Source organism: Camarhynchus parvulus, chromosome 2 (assembly GCF_901933205.1).
Source record: "Camarhynchus parvulus chromosome 2, STF_HiC, whole genome shotgun sequence".
In the NCBI taxonomy this organism is placed as follows: Eukaryota; Metazoa; Chordata; class Aves; order Passeriformes; family Thraupidae; genus Camarhynchus; species Camarhynchus parvulus.
The window spans coordinates 113,628,078-113,651,669 of NC_044572.1; the positions used below are offsets into that span (position 1 = coordinate 113,628,078).

A 23,592-nucleotide genomic window follows, 5' to 3' on the forward strand; every position below is an offset into this window, starting at 1 on the left:
CTGTACTTATCAGTAACTCCTCAGGCAGGAAGTCTCACACACATGATGGATCCAGCGCAACTGAAGGAACATGACATGCATTACTGGAAAAAAAAATCTGGAGCATAAAGAACAAATACCTCCTAGAAAGACAAAATACAGAAAAACACCCGCACAAACCAGTATTTTCAGAGAATTTATTTATAGAATTGTTACTTCAATTTGGCACACAATTGGAAAATGCTAATACAATTTGGTGGGACAAGAGTAAAAATGCTGGAGTGTTGCTGATCCTTTGGAGAGAAAAAATGAAATATGTATTGCAAATAAGGAACAATTGATGAAGGAAATAATGTTACCTGAAAGTGGGCTCTACAAAAAAACCTGAAAGAGCTCAGACACTGGGATGACATTTCCAAATGTAGACTGAAGCTGTTAAGAGGCAACTTTAACACAACCCAGGTTATTTGCTCCATTGACAGAGGTTGAGCTTTTCAGAATTTAGCTTAACTTACTGTTCCTGTTTTATCTGGCTTGGTGCTGCTCACATTGAGTTCTGTGGGAATACTGCTATTGAGTTCAACAAAATCAACAAATCCTTTCACAGAGGACCAATGCAGTCTCCTTCATAAGCAATGAAGCTCTGCACCCAGGGGGGCACAAATGCCAAATGCTTGGAACATTATAATAACATTATAATGAAAAACCATTTTCTCCTTCTTTTTGGGTGTTTAACTTCTCCTTAGTCCATCTGCATATTTTCTGTATGTTCAGTACCCCTAATTGCATAAACCTCTCCATGTTCCCATTATATAATCAGTCACTACCTTAGACCTTAGTCCCAAACATTACCAGCTTCAGGATAAGTTGGTAGTTGACTGCTGGGATCCTCTCACTCTGGGACTGTCTTCATCTCTGATCTCTCATTTTTCTTGTCCATGTCGACTAAGAAAGGATCAAGGATCAGAATGGAACAGAGAGGAAGAGCAAAGAGGGAAAAGTAGCCACTAATAACTGGCTCCAGAGAGAGGACAAATGGATGAGGAGCACTTCTCACAGAAGAGTTGAAAGAGCTGCTGTGGCACCTGAAAACCGAAACATCTTCAACAGCTTCTCAATATGAATCGTGGGTGCGTGACCTGCTTGTGGGGTGGGAAGGCACTTGCAGCAAGTACTTGCAGCAAGGTCATCATTGCAAGAGCTGCCACAAGGAAGCTGCGGTTCACAAGTCAAGCAATTGGGTCCTCAGAGTTACCACATTCTTGTCTCAGTGAGTTACATTACAGTGAAGCAGATATAGTCCAGTTTTATCACTGAGGACAGCAGATTAGAAGACAAGACTATTGGTGATATTTTGGCAAAGTCAAATCTGTAACTGTTTGTGTGAAAGGGCCTAAACCACTAAAGCACAGACAAAGGATTCAGTATGAGTGGCCTGATTGAAAACCATCCATTGAGGTTTGCCTTGGTTAGAGGCAGTCCTTCCTGCCCTCCTCCTGCTTGGGCCGAAAATCCCACAGGCATTTATTTGTGGTCCACTGAATCTTACCTGTACCATTATCTAACCCCTGAAAGACAAGAGACATGAAACAATTACTGCATTTAAAAATAAAGAAACAAAAATAATTGTCCTCTGTTGCACATCCATCTGCTTCTTTCAACTGCTTGTTTACTTCAGAAAACCAATCTACAAAGAAGTTTGGCATAACTGGGGAGACAGTAACCTGGAAAAGCAGTTTTCTGTGAGAGAAACTGCTATTGGAATGACATCCAGGGGACCACAAAGCAGTCATTCTCTGCTGGCATAACACAGCAGAAGCCCAGAACAAGACTTGGTCACTTCTCACTGCACAATTCTTGGGAGATGTGGACTCCTTGTTTTAGACATTAAATCAGCAGTATAAAATACTGCACTACTGTTGTACAAGCCAAATAGGTGACAGGATGCTACAAAGACATTGGAATACACTTATTTATAAACAAAAAAGCAGAGATGAATCCCACACTGACTCCTCTCCGACCTCTGGTCTCCAGCCATTGGCCATTAAAAAAAAAAAAAAAATCAAAACTTTTCTCACATCTGAAGCCAATTAGAAAATCTGTCCCTTGTAACAACCATGAAGTAAATATATGGAACAATATCACTAGATGACTTTGCAGCTTCACCTGTATGGTTAAGTCACTCTCCAAGTATGCCATATCTGCTAAATATTTTCATTATCATTATATGCTCTGTAGATCAGAACAAACAGCTCTTTAATCCATCTGTAAAAGTCTGACAAACAGGTTAATTTCAAAACCAGTTAAATACAATATTCAACCCATTTATTTCTGTCTCCATTTATTTAGAAAATATTCATTCAAGGAATGAAAGCTAGGACTCTTGGTACAATACCAGGTATTATCTATGCTATCATACACTCTTTTTAGAAGAATGAAAAAGAGAAAATACATACAGCTTTAGAATAATTTCACTTGCAACCACCTTAATCATAATAGCCACTCAAAATATCCACCATTGGAAAACCAATACTAAAATAATACATTCTCTTACTTCCCTTATTTGGAACTAGAATGCTACTATGATTTTTTTTAATTAAGATTTTTTAAAATATATACTTTTGTAGGACCTACCTACAACATGCAATTGTTTTAAGTAGCATCCCTAAAAATGGTGTGCGACAGCTTCATGTGGAAAAGGCTAAGATGTAAAGAACACTGTTGCAGCCCAGCAGTGAGATTTGGGTATGGATGATTTCCTACCCTCTGGGCATAAGGTTAAGTCACATCCACACTGATGAGAGCAAACAAATATTCAAGCCAGAATTTAAGCAGAATGTTTCAGAACGGAGTGTAAACAGTCAAAGAAACAACACGCTGAGTGTTAACGCCATACAAACAAAGTGCACTGGGATATGTGCACTAAGCAAGCACTTGTGAATACTTGCTGGTCTGCATAAGAGTTACATTTATTGCAAAATGACATCTGAAACTGATATTTACCAGCTGCTCACCTATTCTCACACCAGAGCTCTTTAAATTACACTGGGAGACCACAAGCACTACCTTAGCCCTCAACTGTGGGAAATGAGCTCAGGCTCTCCTACAAGTAATTAACTGGGCACCACACTCCCACCTCTTCCTCAATTTCACCAGAAGTGAGATTAGGCCAATAATGGTTCCCTGTGAAAGGTACTGAACACTGTGATCCATTGCAACAAAGCAATTTAGGACATTAATGTGTCTAAACAAGCACAAGTCTTCCTAATGGAAGGCTAGGCATTTTAGCCAGCATGTGGGAGGAAGGAAAGGAGGGCCTCTCCTAAGGTACTTTGTTTTCCTAAGGAAAAATAATGTAGGCAAATACTTTTGTTCACTGGTCTATGCCTTCAACTAACACAAGTAAGCCCCTGTACATTACATAACATTTTTCATTTCCCATACAGGAAGTCTGATCACAGCTTATGCAAGGATGTGATAGAAGCATTCTCCAGAATAAAAGCAGTCCCATTTTTAGGAAGTATGTTTACAGGATTTCAAGCTGATTCTAAAACTCCAACTTGCCACAGATTTTATCTTAATTGCCTACTTAAATATTGTGCATTCCTTCTCTGTGACACAATCAGGTTTTTATACTAGGCTAATTATGGCTATTTCTCATATTTAAATTTTAATCCATGTTCTTTAACAAATAAACATACAAACAGCTGTTTTTATTAAATTAGGCTTTAAGACCTTTAAATCAGCCTTAAAAAGCTGCGATCTTCTTGTAAAATCTTAAAATCTTGATAAATATGTTTCTTTTAGCCTTCACTGAAGTTTGGAAGCTGAACAACTTTTTGAAATAGATCAAATCCTTTTTAAAAAGAGCATGATCACTTATTTGTCATAGCATATAGAAGTTTCTTAAATTTAAGAACTGAAAATAAAATTGCTTTGTGCATTTATCTACATGTGTAAAAGTTATTTTCAAAGAGCAGCAATAATGTCTGTGTTGGAAAAGAAGTTCTCCAAAAACTACCTGTACCAAAAGGCTCGTTTAGTCTTCTTTGCCAGTTAGTTTAAGAAATAGAAGTCTGTATCTGTAGCAACATCTGGGAAGTCTTTTGGAAACGTGAACTTCAGCTAGAAGTTGAAAGCAGTATCTAAACATTCTCCACTACTGACCTAAGGAGAAAAACCTCTTTTTAATCAGAACAGCAGTTCTCATTAACAATATGAAAGAACTCAAAATTAAAGAATTAAGGGTTTGGATCAAGCAGCCTAAGCCTTTCCTGAACAAACTTTGAACAGAAACCATCTATATTAACTTAGAATTTTAGCATTCTTGAGGAGAGATGGGTGGCTTATTTTCTGATAATTCAAATAACACATATATTTTAACCTTTTGAAACCTTTCAGGGGGATGCAGAGAACAACAATGCAGATGGTTACATGTTTGGAGATAGAAGTCCACAACTTTTAGAGGTACATCAAACTGTCATTTGATAGAGGACCCACATTCTGTTCTGTATGTACTGGATTGCAAAGAACACTTTTCAGTGAAGTTTTGCAGACCCTGATGATGTACTTCACGTGCCACATGTTCTTCAAACTTGCCTAAGTTTCAAACGGTCTCTCCTCTCTCTGTAAATTACCATAAACCAAATAAGCACAAGCCATTTGGAATGGCTGAAGAGCTTTCTGCAGGAGAGAGTGTGCTGCAAGCTAAAAAGACAAAGCTGTTCCTGGAGTTGTAGAAAAAGTGCTGGTTTATATCTTGTGCTGGAAATGAAACTAACCAGTCAGCCTACTATTTCTGTAAAACTCATTCCCTATGACTCTGCCCAGCGGAAAGAAAACCCAAACAAACAAAATAACAAGTACTGAAGGAAGAGGCTGCTTCTATAGGCACAAACATCACATGATGTACAAGCCCTACATTAGAGAAAAATCTAGCATGCATCTTCAACACTGCTTGCAGAAATCAAGGACAAGAAGTAACTGCTAAAAACTATACAAGGAAATGCTGCCTTCTTTTAAAAAGGTATAAGGAAATAATTACACTGATTAATAAAACACCGATATTCACAACCCACCTGAACTAAAACTGGTTTACATCTTCAGGAAAGAAGTCAAAAAACATTTCCTTTTTTTCTCTTAAAAAGCAGAGAGTGCCACACTGTCAAAGATAAACTGTTGCTGCATATAGATTTGAATTAACCTTCTTGTGCTTTCCATTCAGGGGATACAAAATATGAGGTCATGATTCCTGATAAACTGTTTACAGTTATCAGATGCCTATAAAAATCAAGCATTTTTTCCTACCTAATTTATTATGAAATCACTAAAACTACAATAAGATGTAAAAGGTTTCAAGAAATTCCTGTGAGAAATACTTAGGTTATTTTACCAAAAAAATTGGATTTTTCTTTAGTTCACCTATGTTCACCAATATATATGGTAAATGCACCTTGAGTATAAGAACTGCACGAAAACAGTCTGAAAAAAATAAAACGTGGAAACTGATGTGTGAGACCATCGTCCTCTTCCTACTTCCAATTATCATTATTATTTTATTCTTTTTAAATACCACCACTGACAAAACCCAATGCAAGATATAGTCCCCAAACCCACACCAAACTGCTTTGCTGTGCATCTTTTCCAGCAGGTTTTCACATCTGCTTCTTCAGACAGAGCATCTGGAGGCTACAAAAGCACAACTTGTACTTCTCCACCAGTCATGCTTATTTGTGTGACGTTTTTTCCAGATCTGGAAGTTTTTCAATTAGTGCTTTATGGTTCATGTTGATACTGGCTATAAGTCCTCCTTCATTGCCATCTGAGCCAGTGTAACTAATTTCTTCACCAGTCAGGGTAGTCATATGGCCACCCAAAGCTCTCAACACTGCATTTCCAGCACATATGTCCCACTTCTTAATGTAGGTAACATGGATATACACGTCAGCTTCTTCTTGATTCTTTTCAGGCACGTCAAGGAGGGCCAACACTTTATAACCTAGAAGAAATGGGCAGAGGTAAAAAAAAAAAAATTAAACCAAGCTTTCCTGTCAGAACACATTAAAAGAAGAAGACCAGACATTCAAATATAGTTCTGCTTTTATGTTTACTCATTCATTTCTCAATCTCTATATCATGCTCAAGTCTATCTTTTTCACCCTGGCTTTTGACTACAATAGAAGGAAGATGTATACACCACTCTTCAATAAAGTAAATCAGCCCAGGGCATTCCCCTTTATTATTCATTATGCACAACAAAGTAATTGCTCAAAACAGTATCCATTCTTTTATGGATTTTTTTCAAGTTTTCAACTCTTTGACCAATATTCTTGATTCACTGATCTGTTAATTTCTTCATCTTCTTAAACAGAGTCAAGCCCTGGACAAGACCTGCTATAATCAGTTACACTTTCACCTTCTTTGTCATTTAGAACCATTATCAAGAAGCAATACAAGACCTTCTTGACTAAACAATCTGTAAGAGAACTCTGGCTTTTCACATTAAAGGCATAGAAAGATACATTTCTGCAAAAATAAGGAAAAAAAGCCTAGTGCCTCCCATTTATGTTCTGTCAATAACACGCACAAGGACATTGTATAAGTAAAAAGTATTTTAAAATTCCTTTAAATTGAGTATTAGGCAGATAAAAATGGACTTTAGTGATACTAATTTTCCTCTTTTGACATAAATGCAATAAACAATACCAAAATTTAATGTCCCTTTTCTTATTTTTTTAAAGTCAACCATACTAACAGCTAACTAACAACCAACAGATTCTCTTCCATGATTGTGCCTATGGTCACACAACACTTTTTCTCCCACTGAGGCATCAGTGCCTTCCATGAACACACATCAATGTGTTTCAATGAAAGGACCACAACAGCACTGCTGGCCTAGGCTTAGACTCAGTAACACACTGACTTGTGAACAGCCTGAAGTCTGAATCAAGTTTGCATGTAGGCTCCTAAATACAGAAAAAACTTTGTCCCTATTGTCAAGTGTTTGCTTTCAGTGATGTGGACATCAAAAGACAAAAGGAAAAAGAGAAGATACTACAGTACACCCTTTTGTCTAGTAACAGCTATATCATTAAAATATTCAGAAACAATAAAATGGATAGGATGCTTAAAGAACCAAACCTGCTCCACCAGCGGGGATTATCACGGTTTTATTTCCAAATGTCTGCCGTGCAACCTGCTCAACTTTTCCTGCATGGGAGCGGGACACAATAATCCTCGGAGTCTTCTCGTTGTAGGAGGAACGAGCTTTTACATTTGACCCACCATCCACCATTGCCCAAGCTACAAGAGAAACAAAAATTCTACTAAGATTTACAAAAGACAATCTAAGTGTGAGGATAAACGGGTACTTATATAACAATATGTAATTGATACCTCTGACTGAATATCTCTCACTACTGTAAAAGAGAAAGTTAGGGCTGACAGAGGATGGGGTGTATACAAGGGAAGCGAGAGAGGCCACACACACATTGGTGCATATGGCATTATCCCAGACCTGACTGTTCTTTTGTAATAATTCCAAAAAACAGAATAAGAAGGAAAAATTCCAAGTAGTTAATATTCAGAATTTGCAATTGGAAAGCCACCAAAGTTAAAAGGATGGCTCCTAGTCAGAAATACATCCAGTACTTCCTCAGACAATGTTTTTATGTAAGAACAAAAAGCCCCACTACCCTTTAAAGCAGATACTAAAAATTCTGTGAAGTCATTTAGTTCAGAAGGATAGTAATGCTAAAGAAGGAAATAGCTCAGGAGGATAGTGCTACAAAGAAAAATATTTGATGTTGTGTTTCAGAGAATAGAATTTAGAATCCACAACTTCCCACTTATTTCATCATGAAGTTCAAAGCCAAGCTTGGTAGGTGGTATCCCCTAACCATTAATCTCACATTTACTTAGTAAACTACCCAGCAATTTCATCTCAGCAGAGAACCAGATTGTTTGGCAACAGACTGAGCTCTGTGAAATAACAATGCTGACTGCCCTTTATTGCTTTGTATTTGTGTGGTAGTATTAGGAACAATCTGACTCAAAACATATCGGTATTTCCAGCTTGGAAAATGAATACTTGTCACACAGAATGACAGAATTCATTGCATCTCCTCTGATTCCTCTGTCTGAACATTGCACACTTCACTTTTATCAAAGGAGATAAATTCTCAACATTACAATGCTAAAAACCCATTTCTTCAGATAGGTATTGATACCTAAAAACATATGTTCCAAAATCTCCAAGATTCTTGAAGCATATTGGAATATAGTACATGCTTAAGTGACTGGTAATTAAATTAATATTTATAGACAGCAAAATATTTAGCACAAAATGTTGAGTGTTTAGTGTTTTAGGGCCAAAAAAGGACAACAAATACAAAATACATTTATTCAGACTTAGTTTTTGTTCCAGAGCTACTGCAAAACTTCAGAACTCTAGAGGTCAGTATCGCCTAAGGGAAAATGTAAACAGCAATTCCTGTTTTAAATACACAATAAGACATGAATACTTAAACTACTTTGAAGCTTTCAGAAGTGCATGCAAATTGCCAAACTTGCAGCAATGCTTGCTAATACATCATTAAGAAGAAGAATTAATTACTGAAGAATTAATTACTTCACAGCTGTGGCATTAAAAACATGTCAGATAATCAATAGGACTATGATAGACAGTCTTGCCTGTTACACATAGTTGCCATTAAGATCTTTGCTCAATCTTTTTTTTATTCACACCGAATACACAGCAGCTCTTGGGTATATTATCACAGATTCAAGCTATTGTGCTAAATGAGCAAAGCACTCTTTTTGCTAAAAACTAAAAGCACACATCAAACTGGTCAGTATTTGTAAGTTTAACTTTTTTTTGTTTGCAATGAGCACTATAATTGAAGGGATCTTAGCTCTTTAAAATATTTTCAGTTTGTTTGTTCTAAATGTATCATTTTTATTTTAAACGAGGGCAGCATTTTCCTTTGTGCTTTTATAGCACAGAACACACCTACAGCTCTAATTGTGTGGTCTGCTGCAGTGCCCTTTTGCTGCTGGTACTATTTTCTCATTTATACCTAGAGATGCTCTCTCAAACATCAAATTTCAATTAATCCTATGACTGACTATCATGGAAATATGTGAAGGCATGAAGATACCTGTGTATGATGAGAAGGGCTTGTGTATCACACCTATTACTGGTTTACCATTTACAGCCACACAAACCATGGTCGTGACATACTGTCGAAGATCCTCTGTGGGCAAAACAAGAAAGTGAGCAAGTTTACAATCAGATGCGAAGAACACAAAAGGAAAATAGACAGGAGATTATTCAGATTATTCTCTGAAGACTAGTTTATATTCTACCTCTTGCAGTTACATAACTTTGATGTATCTTCAAATAACCTTTCAGTTTTCAAAAGACTTTGAAGACTTTTCAGGTTTCCAGCAATTTTTCTTGTTCAGTAGATGTAACCTATACTCCTACCAGATCTAATGCTAACAGCTGTGTCTTATGCAACATGTATTTTCATGGCAATCTGTGCCCCTCCATTCTCCCTTCTCTGCCTCACCTCCTATCCTCCATTGGCTCAAAAATGGTAATTCAAAAACCAAAGAACATCCACTTGAAAGGATAATTGTATCAATTACATAGTCACAAAAAAAATCCCACTTTTCCAGCTGTTCCTTAGTACTTTTCAGCAAGAATTTTAGTTGGATTGCCTTGAACTGCTTATGTGACATCCTAAAACATTTGAAAAGGGGAAGACTGAATTATGCATGCTTTTTTGAAAAATGACAACAAAAAAATTCATATATCATGTTAAATGATATATGATATGATACTTACTTAGCATTCCCTTTAAATAAACAAAACCAAAAATCTGAGATACTTAAGAGTTGCCACAGTAATGACTAAAATAAAGAAATGTGTAATTCCAGTACAATCCATAATTGACAGTTACCATTTCTTATAGCAACTAGTTAGTTGTAAGGATACCAAAGTAATTTCAGAGTTGGAATACATAAAAGCAAATGTTGTAAGTTGAGAACTACAGATATTTCATGATGCAATCTGTTCAATTAAATCATGCTAACTTTGACGTAAAACACTTTAACAAGAGATGTCCTTTTAAATACTTACTATCTTGTCTCCAGTGTAGAAGGCAAACATCAGAATTACACACATGATTTGTCAACAAGAAACAGGTACCTGTGTATTCTTGTGTAGCATCTAATGGATCAATCCAGACAGTGACACTTTCTGCTGGCACCTCTTTAGGCTGTATTTTTTGCTTTATGTCTTCAGGAATACTGCGATCCCAGGAGACTGTCTCCTGATCAGCTGTATCAACACGCTCCTCAGAATTTATCTGTGGTAAAACAACAAAAGTAGTTGCATTAACATAGATACAATATGTTGCAACTACAGAAGTAGTTGCATTAACTGAAGATACAGTAACTGTGGCACTTGTGAAAATTAAAGGTTTGCTGACATTTTCTTTTTTCTTCCTTCACCTCAATTACAGGAATGTTTTTCATTTTTTCTTTATTACAGTCATGTGACAAGCAATGCAAAATCACAATGCAGAATTTTACTGTGAACCACACCACAGCTGGACACTGTTGCTTTGGCTGCAGGTCTCCCTGCTGAACATTCCCACAGTATGAATCACATTTTTTTAATCAATATTTAAATGCAGTTGCTTCAAGTACTACAGGCAGAACATTTGACTCTGGAGAATCATACAGTACACAGGCAGTAGGGGGTTTAAAATTCAATTTATACAGACCAGTAGAAGCACATGGAAATACAGAGACATAGTATCACCAGATTTGTGCAGACTCTGAATGACTTGGACAAGATATATATATTCCTGCTGCAAGCACTGAGTTACAAGTAGAAGTTTAAGCAGCTCAGTTGAATTTAACCACTACACAACTGTTAGACAAATTTATTTCACAAACAAGTAACATCCCATACCCATTTTTAAGGTAGGTTGGGATAAGGGCCTAAGATGGCCCATGAAGAACATTTATTAACTGCAGTAAAAAGTCACATTTAAGCCTATTGTCACCTGCTACCCAGCTTAATGAACTTTATTCCACATCAGAGAGCATTTCAATACATCAAGCAGAGTTTGGCCAGGTAGTGGAGCACACAGCACCAATCTGTTGAATGGAGTAAAACTCCAAAACTGCAAAACCCAACACAACGTCCTTGTGACTGTAGTAGCATATTTTTGGATGACCAGAGACACAATTGTCCTGAAAGTTGTAGCCAAGTGACATGGAAAGACAATGAAAATGAAGGACTTATCAGAGTACATTTGACTGTGACAGACCTTATATGAGCAGGATTTTTACATAACTCACATCATGACAAGAAAAGGCATCACACACACCTCAACTGTAACAGGGTATTAGCCAAGGGTCAAGGGCCATTTTCTCCAAGAGAACCCCAAACAAGGAAGCAGAACAAGGAAGCAGAACTGCAGCAACTCCAGCCATACATCATAGCTGTCTTCTCACGTAAAACCAGTATTTGAAGCATTATATGCCAAACACGGAGCTCTTGAAGTTGCCGTGACATTTACAAATTAAACATCTATCACTATACAATAAACCTGATGATTGCATTTCCCCCTGGGGAAAACAGTCCTGCTAAGTCAAGATGAGTAATTCCACAGACTTGGCAGTCTCAACATAGCCCCTAGGCAGTCTAAGTTCCACTACAGCACATGACATACCATCATAAAAAAAACATTTCCTCAACAGAAGAAAGGGGCCTCCACAAAGTTAAGGGGTTGGAACCAGTGCTCAAAAGGAAGAATATCTTGTTAAACCTGTTGTTACAGTACACTAGAATGTAAAGTCTGAAACTATCTGAAAGGTACTGTTTTCAGGGAAACACTGCCTACTAGCTCTGATTTTGTAGCAGTAGCTGTGACACTGCAGCATTTATAAAGTTTGTGAGGAGTCTCTCTCAACAGACATGATTATTTCACTAGGAAAAAAATGGGGAAAGAGTGATAAGGTTGCAAAGACATCTGGAGAAATTAAAAAAACCCACAAAAACAAAACCCCAAAGTGGTTCACTCATTCTTCTATTCACATGACCATTGACTCGTAGCTTTGCCTGAATACTTGCCTAAGAGGGGCTCACCAACCCTTAAAAGTTCTTTTATTTTTACTGCTTCCTTTTTTTTGTTGTTGTTGTTAATGAAGGAGAATATACCTGGAAAACATTCCTCTGAGTTAACTCCATGTTCCAATTTGTCATTCTTATTTGCTGGCAGCCTTCAGAAGCCATGACCTTACACTTTAAACTTTTCTCAAGCAATATGGATATATAGTCCACTGCGATCCCAAATCCTCACACAGAAATTAGGAGTAGCTATGGTAGAAAGACAATCACAAGGCCAGATATTTCAGGCACTAGACCTTATTTAAGCAAGACACTCTGGGGTTAATTGCCTAACAGCTGTAAGGTGTAAAAGCCCATCTGGGGAAGTTCTGGAAGCTGAGCACTGACATGAAGGTTAACTACATTTTGGAAATCTTCCCCACTTATGCTTGAAGCAAAAGCCCTCCTCACAAAGAACTGCATTAAACACAAAGGTTTAATAAAATATATGTAAATCAGTGCATGGAATACTGCTGAAAAGTCAAAAAGGAAAAAAAAAGCCCACAACAAAAAACCCACCCATTATTTCCTAAACAAGGCAGTCTGGCTGCATCTCACCAGTACAGAGCTTCCCCAAAACCAGTTTGTAAGGTGCAGGAATTCCACAACAAATGAGGGATGCTGTTCATGGGAGCCAGCAGCAGAGGTCCAACACCAATACCAGGATCAGTCCACAGTGTGCCTTCCAAAACAGCCAGGTGTTTCCAGCCTTCAGAAACCTCTGCACAGTGAACACTCCTGTCCAGCACACTGGTGATTGGAACACAGATCTGCTCAGGAGCACAGGAAGGAACTCCAGTGTGCCACAAACTTGTCTGGATAAACGCAGTGCTCTAAACACCCAACAGTCCTGACCACCCAAAGACTTCAGGCAACCTCACGGTGGCTCCCTGTCCTGTGCTGGTTCAGTCTCTAAAAGCACTTCATGCTGTCTTTGTGGCAGCTTATCACCCAAAAAGCTTGCTTGAATACTAGCTAGCTGTCCCTGGCATGGTGCACAACTTCAGGCTTTTTCCTGGTCTGAAAGAGTGGAACTGTTACTTTGCCTTTGAATTCACTCATCAAAGGTAAGTTAAAGCGAAAAAATATATGCAAACAGATGTCCTCTGAAATCCAAATCTTAGTGCTGTTTCATTAGAAAATCAAACAAGCACAATACAAATATTATCACACCTGTATTATAGAAATACCAATTAAGCTGCTCAAGCTGAAAAAAAAACTCAAACAAAACAAAAAAAACCCAAAACAACATCCCCACACAGAGTTCAGGTAACAAGAAAAAGTTAACATTTACCAGTCAGAATATGAACATAGGAGTATTCCAGGTATTACCTTTCAAAAACAGAGACTGGAACAGTTTTCCCAGAGAGGTAGTAGATGCCCTATCCCTAAGTGTTCCAGGTCAGGGTGGATGGGGCTCTGAGCAATCTGACTGAGTTGAAGATGTCTCAGCTCATTGCAAGGAGTTTGGGTTAGATGGCCTTTAAGGTCTCTTCCAACCCACATTACTCTGATTCTATGACTCAATAGATAAGTCTATTGATTTGAATAGGACTAAGGAAATTAAAAGCCTGGAGGCCTGCAAGCCTGGAGTGTGCACAGGGGAACATTAGTAAAACATTAATAGGTGGTTGTTTTTGTTTTGTTGGTACATGACCAATTTGTTGCTGCACGAGCTACACAGCCGCTTCACCAGTGATTATCGTGCCCAAGATCATGATCATGCATGCCCAAGACTCAACTTTGGCACCTGTATCCACCCGACATGAGATGGAGGAAAGAAGAGAGAGACAAAAGTAAATGCAAACATCTGCAAACAATAAACCGACAGTGATTTCAACACCATCTTTCTGAGAGACGTCCTCTGTGGATGGTGGAAGATACTTTATAATTACATATACCTTTTGTACTAATGTCTAGAGCAACCACTAAGAGTTCATGTTCATGTCTGTCCAACCTGGTGGCCTTCTAGACAGAGTGACTGCAACAGTTGACAAGGGTGCCAAAACCAGCTGGTGTCACCTACCTAGACTACTGTAAGTAGTGTAAGGCCTTTGACAGGGTCCCACATGACATCATCTCCAAACTGGAGAGACATGGATTTAAAGATTATTCAGTGGATAAAGAACTGGATAGATGGACACAGCCAGGAAGTCTGGGTCAACAACTTGCAAGTCCACATGGAGGTCAGTGATGGTCTCCCTCAAGGCTCTGTTTTGGGACTGGTGCTCTTTTATATCTTCATCAATGACAACAGTAAGATCAAATGGACCCTCAGCAAGTTTGCAGATGACATAAAGCCAAGCAGTGCGCTTGACCCAGCAGAAGGAAGGGATACCATCCTGAGTGACTGGACAAACATGAGAAGTTGGCTCATGAGAACCTCATGAAGTTCAACAAGTCCAAGTGCAAGATGCTGCACCTGGTTTGGGGTAATCCCAGGCATGAGTACAGACTGGGGGAACTCACTGAGAGCAGCATAACAAGAGACGCACTTGTGGTTTATCCTGGATGTGTGCTCACAGCCCAGACTGCAGTAGCATATATTTTAAGCCAGACAGCCTCCTGGGACACCTTCTGGGATGCATCAAAAACGCAGCATGGTCAGCAGATGGAGGGAAGTGGTTCTCCCCCTCTCCTCTGCCCTGGTGAGACCCCACCTGGTCTGCTGCAACCAGGTATGGAGTCCTCAGCACAATGATGGGGACCTGTTAGAGTGGGTCCAGAGAAGGGGCACAAAGATGATTAGAGGGATGAACATCTCTCCTATGAAGACATGCTGAGAGCTGGGTTTATTCAGCCTGGAAGGGAGAAAAGGCTCCTGGGAGACCTTAGAGCAGCCTTCCAGTGCTTAAACGGTGCTCATAAAAAAAGAGGGAGAATAACTCTTTACATGGGCAGACAGGGATAGGACAAGGGGAAATAGTTTCAAACTAAAAGAGGAGAGATTTGACTTAGATTTTAGGAAGAAATTCTTTATTGTAAGGGTGGTGAGCCACTGGAGCATATTGCCTAGAGAAGTTGTGGATGCCTCATCCCTCAAAGTGTACAAGACCAGACTGGATGAGGCTTTGAGCAGCTTTGGTCTAGTGGAAGGCATTCCTGCCTACAACAGGGTAGTTGGAACAAGGTGATCTCTAAGGTCCTTCCGACACAAATTGTTTTATGACTCCACAGTACCCACAACTACACATCTTGGAAGTTATACTGATCTACCAGGTAGCTGCATGGGACTGTAATTGATTTGCTCTTATGTGACTGTGCTTCAGAGATGTCCCAACTCCAAGGAGAGGGGTTCAACCTGCAGCCTTTGGGATTTCCCCTATTTAGAGACCCCTTCAACCACTGCTGTTGCACTGCACCAAAGTGCAACCCTATACTCACAGCACTACACTGACTGACTGTTCTGCCTCCATTGGCTCTGCTTCTCTGTTTTTCTCCTCAAATGTATCAGAGGTGAAAGCTGTCTCAGCTTCTCACAGCATTTGTACATACACAAATGCTGTGAAGGAATCAGATGCCAAAACCTCTGAATGTAAACACCCACTAGACAAGTCAGGACAATATGCTCAACAGGAGAGCACTCTCCAGGAGAGCAAAAAGCACTCAAAGCACCATTATTTCCAGTATCTGAGGAAAATATCTAACCTACCCTGGTTACAAAACAAGGCTCCAGAATCTGTTACAGAGAGAGGAGTGTGCTTTCACACCAAGATCACACCAAGAATTAGCTCACCTGCATCCAGGACCATTCATGATCCCTTCAGTCCAACTTTCAAATTTGGGGGTGGTGAATGAAAACTGCTTCTTGAAAGCTTGGGTTAATTAACTCTGAAAAGAATGCAAACTGGGAAATCAAAGTACCACTTCTTTTTGTAAATTTAAAATGCCTTTAAGCTTTAAAAACTTTGAATAGTAGCCTTACCAGTGTAGTAAAAAAAAAAAGCCAACCCTGATTTTATTCAATGCACTGACATTTTTAAACCCAGGTGCTTGCTTTTGAAAAGGTTCTTTTCCTCCTTAGATTATCACAACATATTAGAAATGAAAAATAAGCTTTTACAGGTGATCTTCATGCCTCTCAAAAATATTCCTCTTGACAAGGTTCAATTCACATAGTTTTAGCAAGGCAGATTTTGTTATGAATGGAAAGAAGGCCTTGTAGAATCATATGGTTTTCTAAAAAAAACCAAAAAACCCTCCAACTTATTAAAAAGTAATTAAATTTAGAAACTATAAGTTTAAAGTCCTAACTTTAAATTAAGTTTAAAACTAAGCATATTTGTATATAAATGTGTAAGGTATAAAATCATACAAATGTGTAAAATAATCAGAGGCATAAAACCCACTGGTCTCATGTTGCCATTGATTGGATCAGAAAACAACAAGTATTTCTGTAATTATACCACAATACTGAAAATGGACACATGCTTTTTTCAAGGCACCTAAGTCAAAGCAGACAGAGGTTTTCCTCTATCATCAACTACAAATTTGTTTATTTTAGCAACAAGAAGTTACTTAATGCAGGAACAAGATGACAGAATATACAAAGAAGAATCTGAACAAGTCTAAATGTCAAGAAGCTCAATTAGTGCTTATCAAAAATCATTAGGCGACTTTGGCCATTAAGCCAGCAGGAAGCAGACTGAAGCAAGCAGGATTTAATAAATGATAAAGACAGACCCAATGACAACTCTGCTTCTACAGACTTACAATGAATAGAGTTTGGTGAAAACAACAAAAGCGGAATTGAGGGAATCAGCACGGATCACAGGATTCACTGTTTCCACCGGTAATCGGCAGAAAGATCTGGAATTTTAGACCAGGAAAATAAAGCCACTTGCTCATTAGCTCACACAAGTGGCTTCAGTAGATGGCAAAATTCTCCATTACAGTTCTATACAGACCCAAGTCTAGCAAAGAGAAAGAGATTACTTGCTTGAGTTGTAGAACTTCATTTTAAGAAAACATCCAAATAAGGACAGATTAGAAATCTACCAATAAAATAGATAATACCCAAAATATGTCCACTGTTTGTGAGTGGCTGCACTAAGAAATTCAGCTCTCCAGATGCTCAGATGATAGATTAAACACCCGCAGTGTACAAACAAGCCAAATAAACTATTTGTAATTGCATCTGAAAAGATAATCACAGAGCTCAATTAGCATGAAGTTACAGTCTAACTTCATTTTTATGCAGAGAGAGTGGGCATAAGTCATCTGGCACCATTTGGAACCCATGTTAGGAGATGCATCATCTCCAGACAACACCTATTACTGAGATTTCAGATCAACATTCACACTTCTTTTTTTTATTTAGAAACCCACTGACAGTGGGTTCTGCAAAGATCATCTGGGTCAGAAGAACATGAACTTTATTAAAAACCCTAAGACCTGAGGAGGCTCTTCTCACAACATGAAAAGACAAATTACTGAACCTACTCACTACCTCTGAAGTTTAAGTAGTATTTCCTTTTTTAAACCTACTTCTTTAATACACCTGTCTTTCACAGAGAATCAGTACCAGTTACAGAGCTTGCCATCTCAGATGAAATTCCAGCTTTTTAGTTAGGGTAGTTGGCACTGTGATCAGAAGCCTGTAAACAGTGAGTTGAAACCTAGACAGTTCTTCAGATAGCCTGATAAAAAAGGAATGCTTGGAGTCATTAATCTTCAAAAGTCAGATTAATTTAGAAGAAAATCAAAGTAAAAGTGACATGTTCTTAAAGTTTCATTTCAAGCGCTGATTGCAGCATTAGCATGCATAAGCTTGAAATGTGGTATTTATCATCAGTCTTAACTGGGAAAGAGACATAAGAACATTTGGATTTAGAATAGTGACAAGACTCAAAAAAAGATGCTCAAAGAAAAAGACTGGGACAGAAGAAGACTTCATTTTCACCTCAGTCACAATATAAAAAAAAGGGAGCAAACAAGATGAAACTCTATTCAGTATTTACACTAGAAAACAAGAGATATAGCTGGTGCAACTTCAGAACAGAAAGAAGCCAAAACAGCTCAAAATGAAAATGTAGGGCAGAATACAATCTGACCAGTAAGACTGAAGTCTGCATCCTGTGAAAATAACTCTAGTATAGCACAGCAGTGAAATAGCAGAATTGTGTGGGTCACTTTAAAATTGGCTTTTTCAGTCAGAGGATAAGAGGTAATCTGGTCAAAGTGCAAGTTTAAGGAACAGTCTGTCAATCATTCCTCCCTTTGTGATCAAGCAGGGCTGCTCCTTCATATAGAGAAGATGTGCTGGAGATGGGCTGTAGTGGGAAGTGAACCAGGGTATTCCCAAATAACCTTTCTTTTAAATAACTTTTATTTTAAATTTTCACTTGGGATACAATCAGTTATCAAGATCCTGACATTGATCTCTGGACAGGCCACATTAAAAGAGTAAGACCCTAAGGCATGATACTGAGAGGGATCTTTTAGCAGGTAATGCTGCTGAAACCCTGCTGTCATGAGATCATTTCTTCACAGAAGCTCTTCCGAGCAGAGCATACCAACATTGAATTTGAAAAGAATGCCTCCCCAGTCCACTCCCACCCCAGGAGCAGGGCTGGGTCAAGTATCTCCTTAATCTCCTCACCTAATTCCCACCCCAGTCCTTCTCACACCACCACTGTGCCAGCACACGAATAAAAAAGGCTGCATGGAGAACCAGCCTGGAAAGAAGTAACCCAGAAAAGATAAACAAAATAAATAAAAAATGAAAGCATCAGAGGGGATGACTACAGCTGGATCACAGCTTTAACTCTTTCTTGGCATGACATATGAATGAGGACAACATATTGGTAATGCAGGAGTGGTAACACCTCAAGCCTGTAACTGCAGTTGAGAGCTTCACCAAGAGAAAGCGATACATACGTTTTAGCATTAAGTATATTTTAAAATCAACTGTACAAAGATGCTTCATGGAGTACACATGCAAATATTTACTGCTGGATGTTGAATGCAATCACACAACACTGGGTAATACCCAAGGTAGCAGTAAGTGACTTGCTCCTTATCTTTCTCAGGTCTATTTCTGAGGGATATAAAAACACCACCATTAAATCTAAACGAAATCTACACAGTGTTAAAACACAATTGAGCCCCTCCTACCTAGGTCTTACCTAACACAGCCTTGAGAAGTCTGAATTGATGCAAATGCATCTATTTATATCAAACAGAACAGTTGATGTCAGCAGTGGAGTTCCTCTGTAGAGACAATACCTTTACTCAAGACAACAAAGGCAAATGCTTTCTGTGGGATTCATATTTTGAAAGAGCTTTTTATAAATCCCACCTCTTAGTATGATAAGGCTGCTTCCAGATTTATTTCAGCTTCTGCATGTGAGAAGCCTAACTCTTCTATCTTCTCTTAATAACCATATTTTAAGAGATTCAAGTCTGCTTCAGAAAAACTGTTTGCATGTTTCCCTTTTTATGTCCAGCAGCACAAAACAACAAGAAATAAAACGCTGTTCACTGACTTAAGTTTATTTCAGTTGAATGACTATTCCCCTTGGTTATTTTGAAATATTGGAAAGCCACAATTATTCTTAGAGAATCACAGAGTAATAGAAAGTAATAGAATGGTTTGGGCTGGAAGGTACCTTCCAGATCTCACTCCAACCTCCCTGCCATGGGTTGGGACACCTTCCACTAAACCAGGTTGCTCAAGGCTTTATCCTGCCTGACCTTGAACACTTCCAGGGAGCAGTCATCCACAACTTCTCTGGGCAACATGGTCCAGTGCCTCACCACTCCCACAGTAAAGAATTTTGTCCTAATGTCCAATCTAAACCTACTCTCTTCCAGCTGAAAACCATTCTTCCTTGTCCTGTCAACACAAGGTCTCCTACAGCCCCCTTCAGATACTGAAAGGCTCTGTAACGTCTCACAGGAGCCTTCTCTTGTCCAGACTTAACAACTCCATTTTCTTTGCTTTACAGGCATACTTCAGGACCTAGTTTTTGTGCTTGTTCATCTTCTTCCTGGATGCAGCATTTTGCAACAATTTAAACATTGAGGTTCTCTTGTTAAGCTCAAGAACTTCAGGATGTGAGAAAATCAGCATTTTGCATAAGCTTACTCTTGGAATTATTGCAGTTTTTGTTTGACAGCTTTTATTAGCATCATCTTCTCTAGCAAGGAGAGAAGAGGAGGTTTAGTTGACTTCAGCAGCATCTTTTATGCTGGAGTGTCACTCTGTACAAGGGGGATAAGATTACAGATACAAAGAAGATATTTCTTACATGATGCAATTTATACTGCCTCAGAAAATCCTCTATAATCCTTATATTCACACCAAGACTCAGCAGCTCTGTTCCATGAAAGAGCTGCAGTTTTAGATGGGTTGCTCTGAAGTTACACTTGAAGGATTAGTAGATTGAGATGATACCTTGCCTTCACACCTGAGAAGCACACATAGTATCTACATAGTAGTAAAATAAAGCTTTTATTTTAGTTTGGGCAAATGTTTATGAATACATTTTTCATCACAGACTTCAAGAGACAAAATGTCTTATCAGTGTATATACAGCTTAGTATGTTTTAAACACCACATGAGGTAAGCTGTTATTATCCCCATCATGTTCTTAGAATACTTAATGTCCTACAGCTGATCTGTCAGACTGAATAACTCCAGATCACCTGAAAAATTTGTCAAGTACACTCATCCTAGATAACCTCAGTGCTCAAGCTCAGTCAATCTAAGGAGGAGTTGGGAAAAAGAAAAGACGTATGCCTGGTATTTTCCAGTTCCACAGACCTATGCACACATTTTCAGTTTTATACTGCCTTTGAGAACACATCTGCACTTTCAAAAGTACTATCTATTCTTAAAGACTAGCAGCACACATCACCTGTGAGAAAAATAAAAGGGAATAGCAAAGTTTTTTAAAAGCAGATGTTCAAAGTTAACACCCTCTGCCAGGAAGACACAAGTCAGACTGTCCATGCTAGGAATACCAGGCTCCAGAGCAAGTTTACATGTGACCACAGAGCAAGCAAAACACAGTCCACTGTGTTCTTCAAGCCCAGACAGAACCCACAGCCTTCTCTAGAAGCACAGGCAACTCTTACATCTAGATTAATGAAGTCCCTTGGTCTGTGAAAGGGGAGAAAGCATAGAGGTTTCATGCCAGCTAAGCTGTAAAGCCAAGATCTCTAAGCGCACTGAATAATGCAAGAGAGCAGGGGTCAATACTTTTTCTTCCTTTAACACTGGGCCTGTGAAGGTGCCTTGTCACCAACAGACAATCCAGGAAATCTTCAAAACAGAACCTGCATAATCTTTCTGCAGAGGAAGATTATTCACATCTCAAGTTTATTTCAAACTGAAGAATTTATTGTTTCCTCTAGATTTCATATTCAATAAGCTCTTTACAACAGTTTAAAACCCCACCAAAAATAAATAAACAACCCAAAAAAGCCAAAAAACAAAAAACTACACATTTTTCCGTGGAACTTTCAAAACAGCTATTGAAAATTGAATAGTAACTCAATAACCAAAAACTGGACTTAGTTACTTTTTTTCTCAACCGCTTCAGCAGAAGCACACAATCACCACTTCTGAGATCCGAATTTAGGGGTTTCTATCCATTTCAAATGGCCATGAAAAAAAAAAAAGTAACACCAAAAGACAGAAGTTCCTATTGATTGAAGTGAAAGCAGAAACAATGCCAACAAACTCCAAAAATCCTCAAAATATAGTTCAAAGGTTAGGGTGCGACCTTAAGAGATAGACACAGACTTCAGGAGTGAAGGAGAGCAGGAAGGGGTGTACACCTCAGAAAGCAAAGTAAACTCATTTTGCTGAGGTAGGCAGTGATCCACAGTATTGACACAGTTATGCTTATCAGCTGTCCCACAGCCACGAGCGCTAAACACTCGGTTATTGCAGCGCTATGTTCCTAAGCCTCGAATTCTCAGTCGCTGCTCCCGCCCCTGGCTCTCCCCACAACTGACGGCAGGAAGGACAACTTGGCAGGACGGATAACTACCAAAACAACGGCGTTCCTAGTCTCTGCACCTTAACCGTAGGCGGAATTTGCGCTGCACAATAACCTGCATCCCTAACCACAGAGCTCGTGATCCGCAACAGCGAGACCCGGTGCCCCCCCCACCCCTCCATGCCCGTACTGTTTGATACTGTTTCACCAGCGTGGCTTCGCTTGCAACACGCTGCAACTCTTTCCCCTGCAACCCAACACCCACGGCGAGGAGCGTGAGGTGGCACTGCCACAAATTCAGCGGGAGGGGAAGGAAAAGCGCAAACGAGGGCAGCACTTCCCGCCAGCTGTTACAGACCGGAGAGCCGCCGGTGCGAAGCAGCCCCACACCGGGGCTCCACGGCGGGCACCCAGCGCCGGGGGCTCCACAGCGCCGGGGGCTCCCAGCTCCGGGGCTCCAGAGCGGGCCCACAGCAGCCCCCGCCCCACGGAGGGCGCCTGGCACCCACCTGCACGGCGGGGAAGGCGCCTTTCAGCAGGTAGAACATTCTGCGGTTGGAGAGGAGGTCGCCGGTGGTCAGCTGCTCTTCGGCCCCCTCCCGCGTCTTGCCCTTCGCCTTGGCGTTGAGGACGTTCCCCTCGCGGACCCGCTTCACCTCCTCCCCGCCCCTGACGGCGGCCAGCACGGACACGGCCAGCAGCTCCCGCAGGTCCACGGCGCCGCCGGGCGCAGAGCCGTGGGGCGCCTCGGGCCCGCCGGCCGCCGGCTCGCTCAGCATGAAGAAAGCGAAGCGGCCGGCCAGGAAGCCGGAGTAGAGGTGGTAGAGGACGCCCAGCCCCAGCAGGCAGAACACGGCCATGCCGAGCGGCGAGAGGCGGATGCCCATGGGGGCCATGGCCGCGGGGCGGGCGGGCGGCGGGGCCGGGCAGTCACCACAATCCCATGGCACGGCCGGGGCGCTCCGCTCCGCGGCTGCTGCAGCGGCGGCGCCGGGCCGGCTCCACGCTCGCGGCCGGGAGCAGCGCCGTCTGTATCCGGGTCAGGCGGAGGCGGAGCCCGCCCCGCGCTCTGGGCATGTCCCGCTGCCCCCGGGCTCTGCGCTTCCCGGCCGGAGCGCGGCGGGTCCCGCCGCTACCTGCCGAGCTCATCCATGGCAGGTCACGCCGGCCATCGCCCGCTGGTTCTCATGAGCTTTGTGGTTTGGGGTAGTTTTTCCCTCATCTCCCTCTAGGCAGCAGATGCGCCAGGAGCCCACAGTGGTGGGACCGAGGGAGGTGCTCCGCCGGCGGGGCAGGAGCCGGAGCCCGAGCCGGAGCCGGAGCTGGAGCCGAAGCCCGCCCGGAACGCTGGGAGGGAGTTTTCTGATGGAAATTGCTGTTGGCATAAACTGCTGCTAAATTTCTGAAGGTGCATTGTTAGCGGTGCTGAGCATCATTGCTGAGAAATTCTTGTTTCTGTCATGGTGACATTCTGAC

General features: G+C 40.5%; 1 protein-coding gene across 1 annotated transcript; it reads right to left on the reverse strand.

Moving 5' to 3' along the window:
* Nucleotides 1–5,489: 5,489 nt before the first annotated feature.
* IMPAD1 (inositol monophosphatase domain containing 1) lies at nucleotides 5,490–23,297 on the reverse strand. Its single transcript, XM_030971534.1, has 5 exons — nucleotides 22,626–23,297; nucleotides 10,193–10,352; nucleotides 9,138–9,233; nucleotides 7,120–7,281; nucleotides 5,490–5,977 (listed from the first exon to the last, which is right to left on the reverse strand). Exons 1-5 carry the CDS (start codon nucleotides 23,010–23,012, stop codon nucleotides 5,706–5,708), a joined length of 1,077 nt encoding a protein of 358 aa, XP_030827394.1. The 5' UTR covers nucleotides 23,013–23,297; the 3' UTR covers nucleotides 5,490–5,705.
* Between the last annotated feature and the right edge of the window lie 295 nt (nucleotides 23,298–23,592).